This window comes from Rhinolophus sinicus, linkage group LG03 (assembly GCF_036562045.2).
Source record: "Rhinolophus sinicus isolate RSC01 linkage group LG03, ASM3656204v1, whole genome shotgun sequence".
In the NCBI taxonomy this organism is placed as follows: Eukaryota; Metazoa; Chordata; class Mammalia; order Chiroptera; family Rhinolophidae; genus Rhinolophus; species Rhinolophus sinicus.
This window is the reverse complement of record NC_133753.1, coordinates 121,502,044-121,527,231: the sequence shown is the minus strand read 5'-3', so window position 1 is coordinate 121,527,231 and position 25,188 is coordinate 121,502,044. Positions and strand designations below refer to the sequence as shown.

Sequence of the window (25,188 nt, the reverse complement as noted above, 5' to 3'; positions counted from 1 at the left end):
CTGCGTACCTGCTTTTTCATCTGTGGGACCTCTCTCTTGACTCAGCTGCTGGGAAGCTCCAGGTTCACCGTGTTCTCTAGCCCACATACAGAAGCTTGTGACGGGTCTTTTGGTTCTAATTTCATGCCTGGCTTCCCCTTAACCCTCCTATTCTTTAATATTTCTTTAATCCATATTCCAAATCCACTTATTTTCAAATTTTCATTTAATCTTCTATTGTACCTATGTATTCAAGCATCGCAATTCTGAAATAAGGCAATATTTTTCTTTTCTTCCAAAAGAAAGGAAGGTAATATATATGCTACTGATAACATCACAGAACTAGCACCTTGGGATTAAAATGAGAAATAAGCATTATAAATTAAACAGTCTTTTATTCCAACTTTTTCACCTTTTGCTAAAACTGAAAATGTTGTTTTTCATTTCCATTCCCACATATTTTACAGAAAACTGAATTTTGCTGTAACATCTAGATATTCTGATATCTGCTTAGTCACTACACTTAAAAACTAGTATAATATTCTCGGAACAAGCCACTTCATTTTTCTTCTTCCTATTAAAACTAACTGTTACTGGAACCATTCATTCAAAGTCTCCAAATCACAGACCACTGCTGCCTACTGAAGCAAAGGAATTGCTCAAAATAATTATTGCATGTTCTTTTCGGTAAACTTTTCTTTCATTTTCTATATTTAAAAATGAGAACTGGCATTAATGGGTAAATATTCTCTAAACCAGGAAGAATATTTTATATAAACACAGAACTTAAGGGCACACTGTATATCTTATTAAAATGAGGCTCAAGAGAAAGATGGTTGTACATTGTGATATTAAAGCAAACAACAGTGTTCTAAAGGTGCCATAAGCTTCAGGGAATGCTAGAGAACACCATCTATAATAGCATCAAACAGCAACCCACCTGAGGGTCGGTTATAAAAGGATGTTAAGGACAGGACTATGGCAGCGACCCCTGTGATAGAGCATTGAACAGGGAAGTGAGGGAACTGAAGGTGCACAGCCTGTATGGTCTAGCAGAGGCCCACTGCAGGCAATGGGAGCAGCAGCAAGATCAGCCTTGGGGCCGGCCCAGTGGCTCAGGTGGTTGGAGCTCCGTGCTCCTAACGCCGAAGGATTCCCACATGGGCCAGTGGACTCTCAACCACAAGGTTGTGGGTTCGATTCCTCAACTCCGGAATTGACTCCCGCAAGGGATGGTGGGCTCTGTCCCCTGCAACTAAGATTGAGCACAGTACCTTGAGCTGAGCTGCCGCTGAGCTCCCGGATGGCTCAGTTGGTTGGAGCACATCCTCTCAACCAAGAGGTTGCCAGTTCGACTCCCACAAGGGATGGTAGGCTGTGCCCCCTGCAACTAACAATGGCAATTGGATCTGGAGCTGAGCTGTGCCCTCCACAACTAAGAAAGGACAACTACTTGACTTGGAAAAAGTTCTGGAAGTACACACTGTTCCCCAATGAAGTCCTGTTCCCCTTCCCCAATAAAATCTTAAAAAAAAAAGGTCAAATATATTTAAAAAAAGAAAAGATCAGCATCACTATAGTGCTGTAAGCAAGGGGGATGGATGGAGATAAGATCAGAGAAATAGTTAGGGGTTAGATCAAATAGGGCTTTGAAGCCATTGTTAGAGTTTAGTTTTCATGATTCTGGTGAGAAGCTACCAAAAGGTTCTGAAGGGAAGTGAGAGTTCTGATTATATTTGCTATTTGTAGAAAGACTGTAGAGGCACAAGAGCAGAAGCAGGAAGACCAAATCAAGACTTCACAGTCATCTAGGTAAAGAGAGATTGTGGTTTGCATTAGAGAGGCTTGGGGTAGAAAAATGCCTTGGGAGAAAGTATGCCTAGAAAAAGAAGATGGGCAAGAACGGAGCCCTGTGATACTCTAACATTTAGTGGTTGAGAAGAGAAGACTGGAGACAAAGGAGTGACCAGCGAGGTGGAAGGAAATGCAGGAGAATGTGGTGACCTGAAAACCAAATGAAGAAGAATCAAGGAGGCAGCTGTCAACTGTCATAGGAGGTGAAAACTATGCACATGCGACACTGGATTTCAAAAGTGGCATGGGGATGATGGAGAAAAAAAGCCTGAGATGAGAGGGTAGAGGAAGAAATAGGAGTGGCAATAGAGACTTGGAGGCAAGCCTTTCAAAGAGGTTTTTGTTGTTGTTTTTTAAATCAAAGGGAGCAAAGAAATGTGCGGGACCTAGGAGGGGATGTTTGGTCAGGGGGTGGGGTATTTAAAAGACAAGTTGTATCAGCAGATAGGTATTTGCTAAATGAATAAATAAAAAATACCACAAGGAGCAAATGATTCAACAGTATAAACATGGTTTATACTTCAAGTTCCATACAGTTAGACATATGAGTAACATTTACTTTGCTTCAAAAAGAGTTAGGGCATTATTCTATACCAGCTCATCTACTTTCTGATTTAAATGAGATATAAAGTGGAGTTGCTTAATTCCATTTATAACCAACACACTAAACTATTAAAATGTTATATTTTAAAGATCCCCTTATTTAAAGTTTACTGGGAAGGTCCTAACTAATATAGTACTGAAAACTAGCTCACAGCTGCCAGCCCAAATTATTTTTGTCCAAATAAATTTTTTGAACAAGAAGCCAAATAAGAAAACCAAAACCAAAATTTTCAGCATTGACTCCATGTGCCTGGCTGAGGCTCATGCAGAACTTTTAAGCCATTTAAGATGCTGGGCTATATGTGCATATTGTTCGGAGTTTTCTTTTAAAACTGTTTTCTAAAAACAGAAACAAACTCATACAAGAACTGATAGTTGCCAGATGGGAAGGGGGTTAGGGGTGCTGGGTGAAAAAGATGAAGGGATTAAGAAGTACAAATTGGTAATTACAAAATAGTCAGGGGGATGTAAAGTACAGCATAGAGAATACAGTCAATAATATTGTAATTACTGTGTATGGTGGATACTAGAGTTATGGGAGGGGGTTACTTCCTAAGTTATGTAAATCTCTAACCATGATGCAATACACCTGAAACTAAGTAATATTGAATGTCAACTGTAATTAATTGAAAAATAAAAAATCAAAAACAAAATAAAATTAGAACCAGGAAAAAAACGTTTTCTAGTCAAAGTGAAACTACAAGAAAAGCAAAAAGTTGTATGGATTTTCCCTTTAGAGTAAGGAATCATCTGACTCAAAGAATTGAGAGGATAGGTAGCCTAGGTAATTGACAACCCCCTCCAGGGTACAAGGTAAGGCATTGCTACTAGTCACACAAGTAACAAGTGACTATATCCCATACCTGCAGCTGGAGGAAAACAAGAACCAAGTTTCATCCAGCAAGGCCAATCCCTGTGACCTGGGACCTGACCTTTAGCTTCTGTTAATGTCATTATAATGCTAATTGCATTGCGGCAACTACCACTCCCATCATGCATCTGGCGCCATGCCAGTCCCAGAGGAACCAAATAAGGAAGAAAAATGGGAAAAATGAGTCCCTCCGAGGGGGAGGAGATGAATGAATCAAGTCAATAAGACTTCACCGATTCCACCCCAAGAGGAAGGGATGAAAACCCCTTATCTTGACTTCCTCGAGATTTCCTCGTGGTGACTCATTCTGAGTTCACAGGCACTTTTCTCTCAAATGTGTACTTTCATTTTCAATAAATCAATTTTGCATTCTTGCACCTGCCTCACTCCTGAGTTCCTTCTTGCACGGTGACAAGATCCTGGTCATCGCTATTCCGGGCTGAGTCCTCTGGGGCATCGCCGCGAGCCTCCCGCGACAGAACGGCGCTGGCCCGCCCAGGGCCCCCGAAACCTGCGTCTGCCCTGCCCGCCACAGGCCAGGGGCGCTGGGCAGCTGGTTGCGGCCACCTGGCCCCCAAGTCCCTCCCCCCCCCCACAGCCGGGAGGCGGCTCCCTCCGGCGCTCCTACTTGCCTGGTAGGACGGCGGCACCGGATCAGCCCGGTGGCCTAGTCCTCTAGCTCTCGGGTGAGCGGACCCACTGGGTGTGCGACTTCTCCTGGGTGTCGGGAGGGAGAGGTGTCACGTCCTTCACTAGCCGCCAGTCCCGACCCCACGCCCACTGCCTAGCACTCCGGGGAGTCCCGCGCGGAAGTGGCAGGATCGCGGAGTCCCCGCCCCTCCGAGACGCACCGACAATTAACCCTTGGAGGTCGGCCTCACGCCCCCGCCTTTCCCGGGGGCTGCTTGGGCCAGCACGCCGCCCCGGCCGTGCGAGTCGGGGTTAAGGTGGCTGGATGTCTCAGCGCAGAAGGAAGAAGCAGGCCTTTCAGAAGGGTGGAGGAGGGGAAATCGCGCTTGGGAACTCTCTTCCAGGCAAATATGGACTCTCCCTGCGCTGCGACTGCTTCTTTTTTCCCCCAATGTCCCTCTAAGTCTCGACTTGGAGGACGGAGAGTGCGGGGTGGGGGAGTCCACTGTCTGCACCTTACAGACCTGGGTGCTGCGAATGCCACAGCAGCCGCTGCCTCGGTGCCTTCCCGGCGCGCCCAGCACTGAGCCCGCGGTGAAGTCCCGGCTTCTCAGACTGGAATCCCAGAACGCTAAAGGAAGGACACGGCCCATCTTACCCAAGCAGACCCGAGACGCTTTCCGAAATACAGCGACTCTCCCGGTCCCCCCAGGTGGCCACTTGGCTTTCCCTTTCCCTTTGGGTTTCTCTCACTGAATGTTGCTGTCGTCAAACACATCCCTGGCCAGGGATGCGCGGCGCATTACTCCGTCCCCCCCAAAGCCACTTTTCTCAGGTTCCTTCTTCACAAGCGAAACAGACTGGAACTCCACTGAATATTAAGGGAGAACAAAAAACCGATCAAATAAAAGAAAGAAGTATAAAAAGCCTTAGAAAGCCAAATACTTGATCCTACCTATCTACCCCAGGCTCCCAATCCCAGTCATACCTCAAGCATCCTGCGGGCCTGGGAGGAGCAGTCATGACGTGAGCTGCTCTTGTACAGGGGAAGCCTCAAGTGGCTGAGGGCCTCAGTTCTACAGCTGCAAGGAACTGAATTTTGTCAGCAACCTGATGAATTAGGAAGAGGACCCCAAGCTCCAGATGGGAACAGTCCAGGTGACAGCTTGATTGCAGCCTTGTGAGACCCTGAGCAGAGGACCCACTTAAGGTTTGCCCAGACCCTTTACCCATAGATGTGAGATAATAAAAGTATGTTGTTTTAAACTGGTAAATATGTGGTACTTTGTTATATAGCATAGAAAACAGAGAGCTAAAGTAGGATTTAGAGGGAAATCTATAGTTTTAAATATATGTTAGACTAGAAAGTTGAAAATTTGAGCTAAATATCTATTATAAGAATATAGAAATATGACAAACTCAACCTAGAAAAATAAACATTATAAAAATACGAACTCAATGAAACAGACAACAAATATATAACAAGAAAACACCACAAATATTTGCTCTTTGGGCAAAAACACCAATAAAAGTAATAAACCTCTGGTAAGACTGTCCAAGTAAAAAAGAAAGAAGATACAAATAACATCTTGTATAACAAACAGTGTAAATTTGTATACTACAAATAGTAGTATCAGGAATGAAAAGGGGGACATAATTGCAGATCTGGCATATGTTAAAATGCGTATCCCCCAAAGATGCCAGGCCTTAAACACACCTAAGATTTCTGATTTCCATCTAATTTAAGGAAGAAGTAATGCAAATCTTATAGCTCTTCCAGAAATTAGGGAAAAACCACTCTTCAACTCATTTTATAAAGCTATATGATCTTGGTATTAAACAAAAATCTTAAAACAAACCAAATCCAGCTATTAAAAACAAACAAATCACATCATGGCCAGGTTGGTTTTACCTCAAGAAGGTTGATTTAATGATAGGAAACCAATCCATGTAACTGACCACATTAAGAAAATAAAGGTGGAAAAACAGTGATTTTTTTGATACAGAAAGTTTTCGATAAAACTCAACATCCTTTATGATTATTAAAAAAAAACTCTTAGCAAACTAAGAACAGAAAAGAAATTTCTAAATTTAATAAAAAATACCATAAATTGCTTACAGGGTATCTTGAAAGCATTCCCACATAACAGGAACAAACAAGAATGCCAATTATGACCACTTCTCTTCAACATCGTATCAGATGAAGATCCCTACAAATGTAGTTAGACAAGAAAAAGAAAAGCAAAAGGTATGAGGAATAGAAACACAAACAAATGTTCTGACTTGTAGATGATACAATTGTATACACAGAAAGTTCAAAAGAATCTACAGATGTAAATTACAAGAACTGGTTATTGAATAGAAAAATCAATCTAAAAATTGTATTCCCATGTGCTAGCAACAAACAAAAAATTTAAAAATTTAAAGATATCATTTACAATAACATCAAAAATATACAGAAAATGAGATTAACAAAATATATGGATTATGTACTTCTGTGAAGAAAATTACAAAACTTTATCAAAAGATCTAAGACCTTAACAATGTATAGATGTTCATTTACTGGAAAATGCACTATTATGAACTGGAAATTGTTCACAAATTAAATGCAATTCCAGTAAAAATCCTAACAGATTTATTTTCTTTTGTTGAAACCCGTGATAATTGTAAACTTTGTACAAAAATGCGAAAGTCATATGATAGTCAAACTCTTGAAAAATAAGGTATATTGAAGAATAAGGTATAAAGACCTGTTTACTAAGTATCAAGAATTTTAAAAGCTTTAGTAACTAAGATAGTATGTTACTGATGTACAAACTGATCAATGGAATAGAACAGAGTCTAGAAATAGACTCATGCCAATATGAGCACTTAATAGATGACAGAATTGGCTTGATAAATCAATAAAGATGAGTTTTCAAGAAATTAAATCTCATACAAAACTCAAGTAGAAGACAAAGTGTACATATTTTAGAACAGGAGGAGATATTCATGACCTCAGGATAGAGAAGTATTTCTTAAATACCACATAAAAACACCAATACAGGAAAAGATTGGTACATTTCTAGGAGCAGAAAAATGACAACAAATTGTGAGAAGATATTTAAAATAGTTATAACAAAAGGATTAGTCTCGCACATAAAAAAAAATCTTGTTAATCAAAAAAGGTCAAAGAATCCAATTTTTAAAAGTGGACAAATGCTTTGAACAGGGACTTTACAAGAGAGGAAACCAAAATGGTACATAAATCTGTGAGTAACCTCATGGAAATACAAATTAAGCAATGATGAGGTATAATACCAGTTTCTTTAACAATATGTACATATATCTATAAAAATAACTGAACTACATCAAAATGGATGGTAGGGTGATGGGTGGGTTTTATTCTTTGAACCATTATTTCTCAAATTCTTAAGTGCTGCTGTTACCGTGCAAAAGATCCGTATGCTCGCCGCATGAAAGCCAAAACTTGAGATGAGGTTGGTGGAAAGAAAAGTAGGTTTTATTCCAAAATGCCAGCATGAAGGGGACACAGTGGACTCCCTGTCACAAAGACTGCCTCCCTCTCTCAATATCACCAAAAGGTTTTATAGACAAGCCAAGGAGGAGCAAAACAAAGGAAGAAGTTGGCCAGGCAACTTCAGGTAAAGGCGCCTCCCAGAAGAGGGTCTGCTCCACGGTCAAGAGTGAATCCCATACAGATGCAAAACACCCCTCCCCAGTTACCAAGCCAGGTGTGCACACTGGTCCGGAGTAAACAGAACCACTGGAACTGGTATGCATAGTAAATGCACAGTAAACAGAGTTATCAAGGGTTGGGGGGAGAAGAGGGAAGCAAAGAAAGGGAAAAAAAACTTTCAAAGTCACCAGCTAAACCACAAATCGAATTATATCAGAGGTCCAAATTTCAAAAATAGAAGATACAGGGTCACCGTTACACTGCCTTTACAACACTACAAACCCAGGAGATTTTCAAAAGTTTTAAAGTCTCACAATACCAAAAAAAACGTGGAACCTTCTAACACTGCTCATAAAAGTACTAATTGATACAATTGCTTTAGAAGTTAGATATTACCTAGTAAAGATGAAGATACACATATTCTGTGAGCAAGCAATTCCACTCCTAGATGTATTCTCAAGAGATCATACACATGTGCAATAGTGTATGATCTACAAGAATATTCATGGTGGATCTGTTCATCACATGCAACAACCCAAACGTCCTCACAGTAAGAGACATATAACTATGGTACACCCTTATGATGGACTAGTCCACAGGAACAAAAACAAACTATAGCGATAGATCGGCAACAACATGGATGACGTAGCAAAACAAAGTCACAAAAGAACACATGTAATATTCTACTCTATTAATACTCCATTAAATTTTACTTGTTAAAGTTAATTTTCTTTTTTTTTTTTAGAATTTTTTTCAGGAATGTAGTCATCCGTACTATTCAGTGTGGTCCACAGACTGTACGGAACTATTACTAGCTAATGAAGAGGTAAGCATATCAAATGAGAATAAGCATGCACAGAAAGCAAGCATTTAGAAACGCTGACAGTGTTTGTCATGGCCAGAACATTCAAGCATGAGATTTGTATTTACAGAGGTATTGGTTTGTGATGTTTGGAAATCATTTTAAAAAGGAGTTTGAGAACTATTATACATAACTAGTATATGAAAATTATTTTCATTACAAACAACACAGGTTATCTCTAGTGGGAAAACTCGGGGATGTGATCAGAAAGATGCATAGCAACCTCCTGTGGTGCTGGCAAAGTTGTATTTCTTAAAGTGAGCATTGGTTGGATTAGTGTGTGCCTTACAATTTTACTTCTCTTTAAATTGTATGTTTACTACCTTCTTCTGTATTAGGACAGATTTCACAATTTTTAACAATTTAAGAATTATAGACAATACCAATTTTTAATAAACACATATCTATAAAAATAACTGAAATACATCAAAATGGCGGGATTATGGGCAGATTTTACTCTTCGAATTATTTCTCAAATTCTTTTGCTGCCTTTCCAAGGTAGGAGTAATCACTTGTAATTACCAGCATTAAAAACAGATTATGCCAGACCAGTGTTTCTTCTGGTGTATCTCGATTTCTGCAAGGAATGTAATCATTCCTAATGATTATAGCTTGTGGCTAAAATGGAGAAATTGCAGACTGAGAAACAGCACATTTGATGGCTTAGGGATACCATCCCTGTATTTTCCTCCAGAATTTGGAAACAACTGAGCTGGAGAAGTTAGGAATCACCACCTTTATCAACCTTAACATGTTTTCCAACCTGTAGCAATGGGGACTAGCTAATAGTACATATCCCTGAAGCAGAGATTACTTCACTCAATTGCTGGCCTAACTAGACAACCATGGACCTCCCCTATGGATAGACAAAGCTAAACTTTCTGGAATATGTCTTTTGACATATTTTCTTCCTTCTATAGCACCCTGTAAATGTCTCAGCGCCTTCTGGTCCATTCTGCTTCATTACTTACGTAACATTAGTTGCTCACGTAGCTATCCTGTCTCAGCCAACTAAGTTATGTTCCTGGAGGTCAGACTACCTTATTCATTTTTGAAACTTCTTAGCAGACTATCATGTACATTATTATAGACGTTCACACACTTTCATATTTGTGTTACGTATTATTTAAGAGCCATCTGAGTAGAGGCCAAAGTAAGAACTTCAGAAACTGAAGATCAAGAGACTATAATTGGACCAATGATTAAAATACAGCTATTTAAGGCACCCATTAGCTCAGTTGGTTAGAGCCCCGTGCCGGTTTGATCCCCACATGGGCCACTGTGAGCTGCACCCTCCACAACTAGATTGAAACAACTACTTGACTTGGAACAGATGGGTCCTGGAAAAACATATTTAAAAAAAAAATTAAAAAAAAAATATATAAATATATGTATTTGTTTATGTATATACATATATATGGCTATTTACTAAATGCTTGCGTATGACAGGCAGTGATCCTGTGTTTTATGAATATCTCATTATATTCTCATTATAGTAGATACTACCTTAGTTAACAGATGAAGAAACAGACACACAAGTTAATAAAATCATTTGAGTGAAGTCACACAACCATGATTTGAACTTGACACTAAACCACTGAGCTGCTATTGAGCTACACTGAAATCGAGAGGGCTAAGCCTTCAGAGATCTATCTTTCACTGGTGTTTGTAAGGCAATACTGCCTGGTGGCTGAGAAACAGGGCTCTGGGGCCTGACTGCCATGGTTCATATTAAACTCTGCTAATTACTACCATGTTTCCCTGAAAATTAGACCTAGCCGGACCATCAGCTCTAAACTCTCTTTTGGAGCAAAAATTATTATATTATATAAGACCCGGTCTTATTTTACTATAAGTATATATTTTACCGGGTCTTATATTAATTTTTGCTCCAAAAGAGGCATTAGAGCTGATGGTCCGGCTAGGTCTTATTTTCAGGGAAACACGGTATGATATGGACAGGTTTCCCAACCTGTATATGCCTGTTTCCTCATCTGTAAAACAAGAGTATCCTTAGTTCATAGGATTATTGCAAAGATTAACTGTATCAATACAAGTAAAATATTCAGCACAGCACCTGGCACACGGTAAGCATTCACTGAAGTTAACCTGTACTTATTGTTGTTTTTCTATTTTGTAGAATTGTTCCAGGAATCAGAATGTCCCCTATGACATTATAAAGGGAAAGAAAAAAATTGAGGCAACTTAGGCATTGTACACCTAAGGTTAATGTACTTAAAAATTAAGAGCTTTTTAGGGAACTGAAGGCTTAACTGCCTTTCACCCAAACTTTCAGTAAAAAATGCAAAAAGGTTAAAAATGAGGCAGTTTAGAGATGGATACAGGTTTCCCCTATCTGAAAGTACAGCATTCCTTTTATAAGTCAAAATAGGGTAAAGCATAGAAGCTATTACCACTAATTTATATGGAAATTTTTAAAGTGTTCTCAGACCCAACAAATAACCTACCAAATAATATATAAAAACTAAAACAACACTAACATTTAGTAAAAGCAGTGCCACACCCTCCCTGTGCAGGCTGCCTCTAATGGCTCCCAGCAAAACAAATGCTGAATGTTATTTTCGTTTTTCATCTTTTCTCCTAAAGGAAAATCGTCTTCAGATTTCTTTCAGTTAGTGAAAACAGGTACATTTAATGTAGACCTTTAGTGAAAGTAAATTGGCATAAAGTGAACTTCTAAAAGTGGGGGATACCTGTATTTCTCTAATTTCCTTTCCTGGCCAGTCCCTAACATGTTTCAATGAAATACCAAATAAATAATCACTCTCTTGATACAAAAATGTACTCCAAGCTGCAAGCTGATGAGAAGCCTTAAAAATATTTAAATCCTGATAGAAAACAAGTCAGTTTGTGGAAAGTTTCTTTTATTCTACAAGATTGGTGCAATCCTACACAACCAACATCTGTTTAGATAATTTTATTTTTCTTTTCAAAAGTAAATGAAAAGCCCCTTTGAATTATTTATATATTAATTTAATTTTTGAAAACAATAGTCATAGGGTCTCCTCTGTCCTACTTAATTATCAACGTTACACATTTATAAACTGAAGCAAAAATAGACGGTACAGATTTAAATGAAATCTTTCAAAGAATAAAATTGCTTTTCAGTCCACTGTATTTTCAAAGTTGATTATCACCAAGCCAGAATGAAAGTTATGAACCACAAACCACGTTTAATTTAAAAAAGAATGTTAGATTATCTTATAATGTATCTTCACACAGTTGAAATTTTAGTATAAACCTGTATATTAAGTCCCTTTCCATTATTTATTCTACTTTAAAAATATATACAGTTAATGATGTTTAACTATGTATTCTGAGCCACATGTCCAAACATAAATATTTGGGAAATTCAAACTGTCACAACTACTTAGGGAAGGATTAAAGAAAAAAGATGAGCTACAAATTATATAGTAGGAGGAAGGGAAAAAAAGTTTACTTAAACATTTATATCTGGATAGATGTGTTTTCTAATTTATATATACATACCCAGTTGAGTATTGACAGCCATCAAATGTTAACCAGTTACATACAGAGTAGACTAAGCCTGTACTATTTTCTACAAGAGGTAATAGTGGTGATTTCAAACATTTTAATGTATCTCAATAGTTTCATCAAAAGTATTTGTAGTAATAGTCTAATATTATGACATTTTGATAGGCACAGATAAAATAAGAGCATTATCTATTCTAAACTCGGCACACTGATGATACCTGGCTCTGCTTAATGGTCTAAGTATCTGAACATAACAGAGCAGATAGGTAACCAGAAAGGACATGTAACATACCCATGCTTATGAATCACGTTAACATTAGTGTTGAAAATTTTCAAATCTAAATATAGAGGGACACTTATAAAGCTGCAGGACAATTCCAACATAAGAATCCAACTAGATAAACCTCCAAAATCTTAAACTTCAGTTCTTAATTCTTGTTTAGGATTATCTATTTGTTCTTCCGAAATTTTAGAATTAAAGGGTTGAAAACATGTTTACGCCTTGCTACACTGTAGCATTTGAAACTAGCCAGCATGACAACTTGAATTCCTTTTGCTCTTACATGCAGTAGCAGATAAATGCATTGTAAAACAGCTTAGAATTAACTTCTAGTCAGTAGTGATTAAGTGACTAGAATTGCTATCCAATCAGTATTCCATGGTACCACATTTCAAAGTTTTTGAGTCTTGTTCAAAAACTCAAGCACTTACCACTTCTGGGTGGGGGAGGGATGGCAAAAGCAGTTGCAAATTTTTTTTAAAACAGCAGAAAAGCTTCAAACACCCATACAATTTTGTATCATCTTGTATTCTATCCTAGAATACTTGGAACAAAATCTTACTTCAATCAGCGCAATCTATGCAAGTTATAAAATACAAACACAGTCTAAAACCCTATAGTATACAGAATATGCACTAGTTAATATTCATTAAACGCAGTACAATCAATGAAGATTATCAAATAAAAAACACACACACACAGCACTCTAAATTTTTAAATCATCATTAAGGGCTGCCAACCAGAGATTGTACAAATTACATGTGCAAGAGAAAAAAAAACAAAAAGAAAGAAAACAAAGAAACTAACTTCTCAGTGCATCACACCCATCACTATAAAATGTATGGCACTTTTATGATACTAATATTACAACTGTCAATTTAAGTTGGGAATGACTGAAAAACATAAAAGCCACATAAAAGCAAGAACAGCCAATTAAAATGTTAAAATGAAACAGATCATCTTTTTTCTTTGTGAAAGCGCTGAAAATGATAACGCACTAAAAATTTTCCTATTTGCCTTCCTCTATAAGACATTCTAATGTCTTAAATTATTTTTTAATTATTCTATCTGTTATGATAATCTGATTTTTAAGGACTGTATGTTATTGAAACATACTATTTTCTATGTGGTAAGAAGGTGTTTTTTTTTTTTTTGGTTAAGAATGTCTTTATGGAAAAAAAACGTATCTGGTTGTAAATCATAGAATAACCCCCCAAATACAAAAATCTGACATTTTTCAAGCTAGTGAAAAATAAATTATACCACGATGTATCAACTTAAAACTATATTAATATTAACAAACATTTTTATTGTAATTTTTTTTCCCCCATAAAAATTAAACAGTGCAGAATAGGGCTTGGACTACAGTTAATCACATTTGCTTTTCTGAAAAACAAAACCTTATTTACTACAAATAATTCAAAGGCAATTTTCTTCCTCCACAACACATGTAGACATTAAATCGAAGGTTTGAAAAATATCCACTACCTATAAGAAAAGTACTTTTAAATGACTAAAAGGAATCAAAATACCAAAGTCTAGTGTGCGAAGAGTAGATATAAACAACCAAGAAAAGAGTGGATCATTGGTGTTGAATATTTAACATGAATAGCCCAAAATAAGTTCCAAAGTTTTTATACCTTTACAAATAGAAAAAGGTGTCCTTTCCACAGTTTGGGGATATGCCTTGTACACCCCGCCACCCCAACAAGTATATGAGTAAGGGTTGTTAAATGTTGCCAATATTCAGTTCTTCAGTACCTAAAATTAATTAGAGGACAGCAATATTACAGTGGCAACGATGCATCAATTCTCAAAACGTAGTTATGATCCAACACGAGTTGTGGTGGTTCTTTTATCTGAGAAAAAGCTTTTTAGAAGAAACACTTGCCCTATGCTAACCACCAGAAGAATGAGGGCTTCTCCTACTGACCAATAGGCTACTCTTGTATTTAGATCTTCTGCTCGGCTTCGGCCTTGAGCTTCTCTCAAACGGAAATGAGTCTGATAGTCGATGACAGACTTCAGAGCTTCGTGAATTGAAACACAGGCAGATTCCATCTAAAAAGAAATATTTCCAGTTAGTATGTTTAATCCTTTCTGTACAATTCAGCTAGCATATTCATCTTTTCTTTCAATTTGATCTTAATTCCTCATTTGATAAATATTCTGTTCAACCGGCTCTCATTCATTCACTCATTTATGCCAGTGGTCGTGGAAATGTAACCCGTCTATTCATTCCTGATAGAACAACTGGTAAGGCTCGAGATCCTGTGAAGCAGTTGCTTGCCCCAAAACGGAATGTCACAGCTGTGGTATCTGTAAGGTGATAGACGGAACACTAAGCTAACAGTAACAGAAATACTTATCAGTTAAGGTCGGTGGCTATAGAATTTCAAACCCAGACTTCTCAAAGAGGAAGGATTAGAGGAAGAGAATGGTAGATTAGTAAATGTGACCAATAAGAATAAAAATCAAAGTCCAAAGATATACAAAAATAAACCAAATATGGCATAAAAATAGGTTGAATTAGTCAAAAGCATGTTAACTATTTTAAAAAGTGTTGAATCTGAAAATGATAGGTCAGAATAGGAATGCTTCTTTCTTTCTTTCCTTTTTTTAGTTATCAATTTGCTAAGTAAGTCTTTTACCTCATGCCAGTCAACTAAACCAATATATATGTTCTCTATGGAACATAAGTTTCAGTTCACTGTATAATCATTTTATAAGCCTTCATTTGATGATATATATTATACATATATAACGTATTTTTATATATTAATTATATCATCTGACTTGGGAAGGGTTAAATTTTTGTTTTATTTGGTATACCAAGAGCTTAATATTTTTCTACTGCTGAAAACCTAATCCTGGTGATGAAATCCATGCTTTATTATTATACTTACTTAACATCACATACTACATATTAAGAATTTTAAAAACAATCTGAATTTGTCTTAATCTTAATTAAAGAATACAGATATTAGGAAATAATTCAAACATTTAATAGACCAAAGTAAGTATAAAAGGAAACATTATAAAAATATTCCATTAAAGGTGCTTTTAAAAAGAATGAGCAATTATGAGATCTTCAAATTGAATTTACCTTTAAAATACTCAAATGTTTTTGTTCTTCTTTTACTTAGACTCCAAGGAATGAACGATTAGCAAAACTGTGCTAAAATAAATGACTTCTAATTTGTGATAAGAGGCTAGAGAGGTGCTTCTAGCATTTCTTTGCTTTCTATGTATTCCCAAAATGACATATGGTCTAAGGAGTCTTCTGGAAAGTATGAGTAACAGCAAGGATTGGACACAAATTCAGAATGTTTAAGGATTCCTTGAAGCCTCACCACAGAGTATGAATTAACTGCTGGATTAGAGGAAACCACAGAAATTAAGGTACTACTTGCGTGAATTCAATACAATTTTTGAGATGGTGTTTCCTTTTTCTTTTTTTGTATTTTTAAAGTGGAAATGTTCATATGTATTCAAAAGTATATAGAATAGTACAACGATAAACTCCATGTCAATAATTGACACATGGCTAATCTTGTTCCACCTATATTCCCCACCTATTTTCCTTGCCACCCTCAATTATTTTAAAGCGAATCCCAGGTATTTTATCATTTAAACTATACTTTTATATTTATTTCTGAAAGATTAACACTTTAAAAAAGATAGCCCCAATAGCATTACAACACATTAAATAATTAAAAATAGTTTCTTAAAGATCTCAAATATTAAGTTAGTGTTCAAATTTCTCTAAACGTCTCAGAAGTTGTTTACAAATCAGAATCCACACAAGGTCAACATAATCATTTGGGATGTCTTTTAAGTCTTCTTTAATCTTTAGGTTCTTTCCTTTTTTCCCTTCCCATCTATTTGTTGAAGAAATTGGGGCCTCTAGCCTATAGCATTTCCCACTTCCTGGATTTTGCTGATTATATTCCCATGGTGTTCCTCTATCCTATGTATTTCTTATAAACTGATAATTGGAGCTAGAGATTTGATGGGATTCAAATCTAACGTTCTGAGTGGGAAGACCTAATAGGCAATGCCATGTACTTCATCACTACCTATTATCAGAAGACACATGATGTCTAATTCTCTCTCTATTTGTGAAGGATCATTAGACTTAGAGTGACAGATACCAGTCTGATCTATCCATTATAAAGCTTCCCATCAGCCTTTCACCTAACAGTTTCAGCAGTGATCACTGTTATCACTCTTATCATTTATTTTGCCTTTATCAGCTGGTAATTTTTTCAACTTCAAAGCATGAACAGCTGCTTTATAGGTATCCCTGTTGTATGAGAGACTTATTAGCTTTTTGATGGTAGAAAAATAAAAGATAAAAAATGAAGTATGGTGCTCGCTTCGGCAGCACATATACTAAAAATGAAGTATGAGTAAAGGAGGTTAATTAGTACTAAATACTCCATAGCCACTCATTCTTACATTTATCTACTTAGGTTTTAAGAGCAAGTTACCTTCATGTACAAATTAAAATTCATGAAGGTTAAATTATAAACAACGGCCCCAAAGAGAAATCTTTTTACAAAGCAAAATGCCATTCACACAAGATGCTAAAATAAAGAGAACATTTCTAGAAATAAGAGCATTTGAATACATCTTGTTAGAGCCCACAATAAGTTTATGAGTTAAGGCTCTTACACATTCTTTAAAACTACCTCTATCATCACATGACTGGCTAAGAGACTAACTGGAACCTAGGAACAATGAAATACCAGTTTAAGGTTTTAACAAGTAGGCGTTAAATAATTCCTTTGAATACCTAATAGAGTATATTTTAGATATAATCTAAGCTCATACTGTATTTGAACTGGAACTAAAACAGCCCTTCTCATCACCTGAGCAGTATCTGTTTACTGACCTTAAATTTCTTTCATTATCTTTCTCCCATTAAGCTCTTCTTCAAAATAAAACCCAATTTATCTTCTATTTTTGTTAGATGACTTACCATTAATCTTTTAATATTTTATCTTCAGTTACAGCAAAAGTTATTAAACCAGTACCTTGAGTAACATAAATACTGGCATAAAATCATCTTGTGATATATTTACATATTAATTAAAACATGTTTACTTCTAGTTACACTAATCTGCAAAGTTATGGTAGCAACATTCCTCTATGAATCACATAAATGTTTCAGAATGCTGGAGCACTGTTTAGCCTTCCTAAATTTCCTTTGCCACCGATGTTTCTACATAAGTGATCCTATTTTAATGCTTCTTTATTATCTCAACACTTAAAAGTTTATAAAATCCTTTAACACCGGGCTTCACTAAAAAGTCTGAGATGCTCTGTAAAATATCCCATCTACTGAAAGAATTAAGATAGGTCTTAATGATTGTGTTAAAGTCTCAAAATTCTGTGTTCATCAATGAGTTCATGCATATTAAATTATGCTTTTTTCTCTCTTTACACACACCAACATTGTATTACTGACTTTTTATTTACCTGGGTAAGAGCACTGACGCGGTTCTCACTAGGAAACAAAGGTGGGTCTTCTCCAACTTGAAAATCAAAATATACAGTTTTATGTGTGAAAGTAGAAAATTCATTGCTGAAGCAAAATTTGTATGTCCCATTTCTGGAAGCTGTGAAGGTAAAACTATCATACTGCTTCTTCATCTCTTTGTATAACACGTTACCATCGGGATCTTCTAATCGACAATCTACATCATAATGACCTCCAGTAATCACCTATAAAGAGAAAAACAAATGAAGAGATCACTGTGACTAACAACTTTAGAAATTTACCAGATTTCCTGTTAAAATGGCAATAAAATTATAGACTAAGGACTTTTACTATTACATACAATTTTACATTTTTTGATTTCCACCAGTGGGTGGAACTTGGTAGGCAGATTTTAGTTCAACTAAAGCTTTGTAAAAAAACGAACAAATTTCCTCATGACATGGGAAAGGCAACTACCGTGGCAAACTAGCCAAACAAGTATTCTAGTTAATGTAGGTCTCTTATATCACTTAATTCTCCCAACAACACTATAAGACGGGTTTCCTCATCCTCTATCTGACAAACTTAGAAACTGAGTTAAGATAAGCAACCTACCCAACATTACTTGTCTGTAAGAGGCACAGGCAGAACTTGAACTCCAAAGTCATACTCTCTACCCTTAGTGTTCCATAGTATTTCCCTTAGTGTTCCATAGTATTTCCCTTAGTGTTCCATAGTATTTCCCTTCCCCAATTTTTTCCCCTAGCTTCCTGTATCATCCACGCACACTCATGGATAGTGCAGTGAAGTAGTAAAGTAGCATAACACCTAGCATACTTCTACCATAGAACTAAACTCATTTTACTGCCAAATTACAAATGGGTTGTGCTTCAATTCTTTACAGGTCAGTTATATGTAATTTGATACATATTTTGTTTCAAACTACACTATCAATTGACTACAATTGTGGTCTGTTCTAAGAGCATTATCATCCTTTACAACTTGTTTCCCAGAGAAACATAAATGATTAAACTATATGTTTATACGCTAGTGATTAAAGCCAAAAAAAAAAAAAAAAAAAAAACCCAGAACACAAAAACAAACAAAAAAATCTTTTATCTGGAAAGCTTGTATTTAAGGGCAAGCATATTGAAAGGAAAGCCAGGGGTAGATGAAATGTTTCTGAAGAGGATTTTGGAGATATTTTCAAGGGTTGATGCTTAATTAGTCACAATTTGGGCCACTGGGGTTGTACAAATGAAGAGAGGACGGAGACATTTTTCCTGAAGTAACTGGACAAGCCTAAGAGAAAAAAAGGGAAAAAGGATTAAAGAGGAGAAAGACCTCCTTATATAAGAAAACTGAGTGGGAAGAAAGAGGGAGAGAAGCCCAGAGAAGAAACATAGGGTATGTGTATCCACTTGAGAAAAAAGCAACGAGGAAGAGACACTGGGTTTGAGGGTTCCCAACTATGATGAAATTGAGTGGCACCAGCCTATATTTTCAAGCTTGAACACTCTTGGTTAGCATAACGTTGACATTCTAGATCTGTAGAACAGAGAGATCAAACTTGGGACATCAAAGAAGGATCGGTTGCTAACGTGACCTTTTGTTACTTAAGAGGTATAATGAATAACTGAACTATGATACAAGATCATTTTGATAATTACATGAAATATAATTATGCACTTAGTAAATTATAAAATATGTAAATGTTAACATACAGATAAAATGTTTTGACATAAAAAGTGTCTTATCAAGTGAGCTTTTACCCTTCCTTACAAAAGCCAACAACCTTTCTTCCAGGTGAAAATAATGACTTCATTTTTATATACCCAATTATTCATATTGACCGTTGTACTCTGAACAAATACATGTTAGGTTGGTGCAAAAGTCATTACGGTTTTTGCAATTATTTTTAACCTTTTAAACCGCAATCACTTTTGCACCAACCTAATACATACAAACTGAATAGTTATCACAAATGATCATCCCGCCACTTTTCTTTTGTCAAACTTCAAAACAAGTAATCTCATTTCAAATGAAAGTTCCCCCTTTACAACCTAAGTCATGTAAAGTAGAAACTGGGAATCATCCCAAATTTAGTGTCCCTACCAGTCCAGTTAATCACAGAAATTTCTTGATGTTATTGCCTTTCTCAAATTCATCCCATCTCCTCCATTCCTAATCCACAATCCAGACAGGACTACTGCCACAACTTTCTAAAAGGTCTTCCCACAACTCAATCTCTCCTCCCTCTAATCAAGGTTTTCTCAACCTGGTTAAATAATCTTGGGCTGGATAATTCTTTGTTGTAGGGGACTGTGTTGCCCTGTGCATTCTAACACATTTAGCAGCATCTCTGGTCTCTATCCACTAGAAGCCAGTAGCACCCCCACCCCCCACATCTCCAGGACTGGGATTGGGGCAACCTCACTATCCTTCCCCAGCCCCCTTAAAACCTTTTTAAAAACCTTTTGCTTAAAACCTTTTTAAAAAAGGTTATTTTAAAAATACAGCTAACATACAACTTTATATCAGTTTCAGGTGTACACCACAGTTGTTCAACATTTACAGACCTAAAGAAGTGATCGCCATGATAAGTCCAGCAACCATCTGACACCACACCGAGCTATCATATTATTGACTACATTCCCCATGCTGTACATTACATCCCCATGACTGCTTTGTTTTATACCCAGAAATTTTGACCACTTGTTGCCCTTCACCTTTCCCCCACCTTTTTAATTTTGCAATTACAGTTTACCTTCAATATTATATTAATTTCAGGTGTGGTTAGACATTTGTATAATTTAAGAAGTGATCCCCTTGTCTAGTCTTGTACTCACCTGTTATTATACAGTTATTACCATATTATTGACTACATTCCCATGACTATTTTGTAACTACTAATTTGTACTTCTTAATCCCCTCACATTTTTCACCCTGCCCCCCAACTCCTCTCCCATCAATTACCCCATTAAATCTAGTACCCATCTGACACCATACATAGTTATTACAATATTATTGACTATACTCCATATGCTTTATATCTGCACTAACAGTGGCAAGTTAAACAGTTTGTTTGTTAAAGAATCACAGGGCCCAAAATGACAAGGCTTACAAATCTAGTTTATTACAGAAAAAAGAGTACAATATAAATGTCACAGCCAAAAGCTGCCTCACAGCAAGAGGTCAGGAGAAGTTAGGTGTTGGTTCCTTTGTCTTCCCTCTTGAGGGCTGAGGCCAGAGATATACTCTCTCAGATCAGGAATCACCAAGTGTACTAAAGGAATACCGTGGAACCACTGAGCCCAAAAGAGTCTTGGCTGAGTTTTTCATATTTTGCTGGTCACATAAGCATATTCCTGTTATGTGACAAGTTTTAATACCAAGACTGTGGCGGTGGAGGTGGGAAGGGTCTCACAGAGACCAGGTGCAAATCATCAATCTCACTGTTATCAATAAACAATGCCAGACAAACTTGTCCAAACCTCCCCTAAAGCCCTGGGACCCAGTTACAAAGTAACATTATTACTCAGTGCCAACTCAGGCTAATTTCAGGCCTGCTGGAATTAAGTCTTACAAACATAACATATCTGCCTAGGATGCCCTTTCCCCACCTACCACCTTGTAGAAAAGTAACTTGTTTATCCTTCTAGACTCAAATCAAACATCAGCCCCTCAGCTAAAATTCCCCTAATGATCCTTCCCCCTGAGCCAGCACTATACAGAGAGGGACCAAAGTTTTGCCACTTCAAAAATGTGCCTTTTGGGACATTGATTTTAAGCTGGTTATTAAGAAACAAGACTCAGAAAGAGTCTGCTACCTTCCCCTTTCCCGCCTAAAGAGATTCAGATAGAAAATCCTGCTTCAGGAAAGGAACCTTAGCATAATCACTTAGCATATTCACTTTAGCACACATGAGACAGAAAGAAAGCTAGGAAAGCTTATTTCCTGGCCTCTTTCCCATTGTTTCTGGATTGCCTAGCAGGAATTTGCCATGCGTGTCCTGTAAATTGTGTGTGTCCTGTAAATTGCCTGGTTACTGCCACGTGTCTCCTGTAAATTGCCTGGCTACCTCTGAATTTCCTATTTCCCCTTCAAAATCCCAGTCCCTACTTTCTCCTTTACCCAGCATGGCATATAAGCCTCAATTGCCCAATGTGAATCTCGTATCTATGACACCCTGGCATTTACATCCGTAATAAACTTTGTACATGTTCTCCTGTTAGTCTTTCTCTGTTAATTTGATTATTAGCCTAACTGAAAGAACTTAGAAAATGGGGGGAAAGTTATTTTTTTCATGCCCCCACAATATATAGTGTGTACTTACCTAACATTATGTCTATGTAAGCTCCTGAGGTCGAAGTCAGTCTTATCTTTGGGAAATAGTACAACAAAGTAGTTAAGCATTTAACCTGGATCTGCATACTGATTCTGCTACTTGCGTCTTGTGTTTTGTGACCTTGTGTCATAACCTATGGAAGCATCAGTTTCTTCCTTAGTAAAAAAGCAATAAGAACTATACCTATTTCATATCGAATTGTCCTGAGAATTAATACACCTGAAATGCTTGGCATACTGTCTGCCATATAACACATGCTAATTTTTCAGCCCCTAAGAGTAGTAATGGTAGTATTCTCAACACCAGGCAACAGTGTCTGCACATATAAGAATTTAAGAAATAGCTATTAAATTCAAACAAAAATTTCACTGACATTTGATACTACAATTCCTATCTTCTTTTTGTCAGCTGGTCTTAATCCATGAAGTTAAGCAAGCCTAAGGGTCATCCTTAACCTTCCCTCCCTCCCTCACTATAGTCAAATCACGACCAAGTCCTGTTGATTCTACCTACTAAATTCTCTCCAATCCTTTCACTTTTCTCCCTCCCCACTGCTAACACCCTAGTCTGAGCTTGGACCACTATAATAGCCGCCTAAGCAGTCTGTATATACAGTGTGTAATACCGTCTCTATCTGCGTAAGTTAATATCCATATAGCTACCAATAATATTTGGATCATTTCAGTGCACTGCGTACAACTCTCTGTTGGCTTCCCATACTATTAGGAAAAACTAAAATCCGTAACACGGCCAGCAAAGCACTACAGGGTCTGCCCTGGCCCCGTAGTCTGGCTCCTTATTCCCACATACATAGGACCTCTCTACGGCCTTCAAATTCCCAGTCACTCTTACCACAGGGACCTTGCAAAGGCTATTTTCTCTTCTCCCTTACCAAAGTATCTACAACTCATTCTTTACAGTTCAGCTTAAAAGCACTTCCTAAAGGAAGCCTTCATAGATTCCAGACTAGATCGTATATCCCCTATTTTCTGCTCTTAAAGCACAATTCTGATGAATGAGCAGGTACTACTTAAGAAGGGAATCAAGAATGATGGCGGTGGTCCTACCTGTCTTGATCACTTCTTTATTACCAGTACCTATCAACTGCTCAAATGATAAGTAGATCTACCAAAAAGAAGAGAAAGAGAGTAAAGATATTTCTAACCAACTTAAACTACATTCTATCAAATAAAGTTTCTTTCTTTCTTTTTTTAGAATATATAATCCCAAAGACGAGAAGGGGCCTCTCATTTGTCGCAGCAATTCTTTCTACAACACCTTTGGTAGATGGTCATCCGGCCTCAAACGATGCTCTTCCAATGACAAAGGACCACTTTAACCAATAGTCCTAATATCAATGGGAAAACTAAAAAGCAAGGGAGTTAGATATTGGCAGAACTTCAAATTTAATTAAAGTGGAAGTGTGGATTAGAGAGTGAGGGGCTGACACTGGGCACTATAAACCAGGAATGATATAAAAGCAGAGTCTTTTAGCTAAGAAAGTTCAACGGCCTTCAAATGATGCGCATTAGAGAATGAAAGGAAAAGGCACAGCTGTAGGAAGCATTTCTGGAATTCAGGTATCTTAACATTTGGTCTTACATGTCTGTTGCCCAAGGTTTAGAAGATGAAAGCCAAATGATGTGTATCAGGTACCTAACGTGATTCTTGAATCAGCCAAAACATGGAGAAACAAGACCAGAAGGTGAGGCACCAGCAGGTTAGAGCCCGAACCCTGGAACCGCGAACTGCGGCCCCGGGACTGCCGGAGCCTGTGTAGTACCTGGAACTCCAGGGTGCACTTGGTTCCTTGCGTGATGTCCTCGTAGAAACATTGCTTGGCATTGTCGGGCAGCTCGAAGGTGATCTCGGAGGCTCCCCCAGGTGCCGGCACCAGCAGCAGCAGTGCGAGCAGCCTGCAGCCCCAACGGCCCGCGGCGACCGCCCAGCGTTGCGCGGACCCCAGCCGCGGCATCCCAAGGCGGCGGCGGCTGCCTCCACAGAGCTGAGGGGAGACGCGGGATCAGGTCTGCGCGGACCCACCGTGCGCGGCAGGCCTCAGCCCGGGCCGCTCCGCGAAGACGCACGGCAGAGTCGCTCCGAACCTCGGAGAGACTCCCGGTGAGGAGTGAACCGCTGGGGGCGGGTGAGGGGTGCTAAGGGACCAGGACCTACAGCTGGGGACGACCCGGGAAGCAGAGATTAAGACCGGCAGAGAGCAAACGGAAAAGGCCTGAGGTGGCCGGAAGTGAAGGCAAGTGCTTGAGAAAGGGGCGGGGCCTGCGGTACTAGCTCCTGCGACCCGGATGTGCTCTGCCTAGGCGGAGGGGAGAGGCGTTTGGAGCGTGTACGTGGAAGCTCGCGAGGAGGCGGATCAGCGTACGCCGCAGCCTGGGTCGAGGGGCGGGGCTGGCGTATTGAGCGGGGCGGGGCGGAGCCACAAGAAGGGGTGTGGCCGGCGGGCGCTCTCCTAGGGTGTCTGGTGTTAAGAGCTATCAGCTCTGAGAATAAGATGCACAGATTTGTGTTTTTGTGAGAGCTGAGTGCTGGGGAAGCTCCGAGGGAGTCATGAAGAGCTGATTTCGCCCTAGGGGACTAACCACCGATGGTAGAGTGCTTTGCTATTTGCAGAGAGTTTTGTCATAAGTAATAACAAATTTGGGGCGAAGCAGTTTAGCCAGGAGCGTGAATTCTGGAACCACCAGACTGCAGGAGTTCTAACTCCCTCTCTGCTACTTACTGGCTGTGTGACAGTGGGCCAGTTGCTAACCTCTTTGCTTCAACCTTTGCATCAGTAAAATGAGGACAATAGTACCCAACAGAGGATTATTACAAGGCTTCAATATGTGGAAAAAGTACCCAGAAGAGTGGTTATCACTAGATAGGCTTTTGTTAAATAAAAATAAACATGCTTTGTGCTAAGCACATTCCTTTTATTGTGTTTTGGACCCTTCAAACAACCCTATAAGGTAGGTCTTATGCCTGTTTTACTGATGAGGAAATAGAGAATCAAAAAAGTTGAATAGGGGTGGCCAGATGGCTCAGTTGGTTAGAGTGCGAGCTCTGAACAACAGGGTTGC

The 25,188-nt window shown here is 38.2% G+C and overlaps 1 protein-coding gene across 8 annotated transcripts in view; it reads right to left on the bottom strand.

The window, feature by feature from the left end:
- Positions 1–24,390, bottom strand: part of TICAM2 (TIR domain containing adaptor molecule 2) — a 37,440-nt gene extending 13,050 nt beyond the window's left edge. For 3 of the 8 annotated variants that reach the window (XR_012494967.1, XM_074328590.1, XM_019727826.2), the window contains exon 1: positions 3,936–4,550. Coding sequence is in view for 1 of the 8 variants with exons in the window: in XM_074328591.1 (XP_074184692.1) it covers positions 14,208–14,335; positions 17,759–18,004; positions 23,892–24,083 (566 nt within the window). In the remaining 7 variants the exon portion in view is untranslated. Of the gene's footprint in view, positions 1–3,935; positions 4,551–4,595; positions 4,771–14,207; positions 14,336–17,758; positions 18,005–23,891 lie in introns of those variants that run through there. The other 5 variants (XM_074328589.1, XM_074328588.1, XM_019727827.2 and 2 more) reach the window with 3 other exon arrangements.
- Between the last annotated feature and the right edge of the window lie 798 nt (positions 24,391–25,188).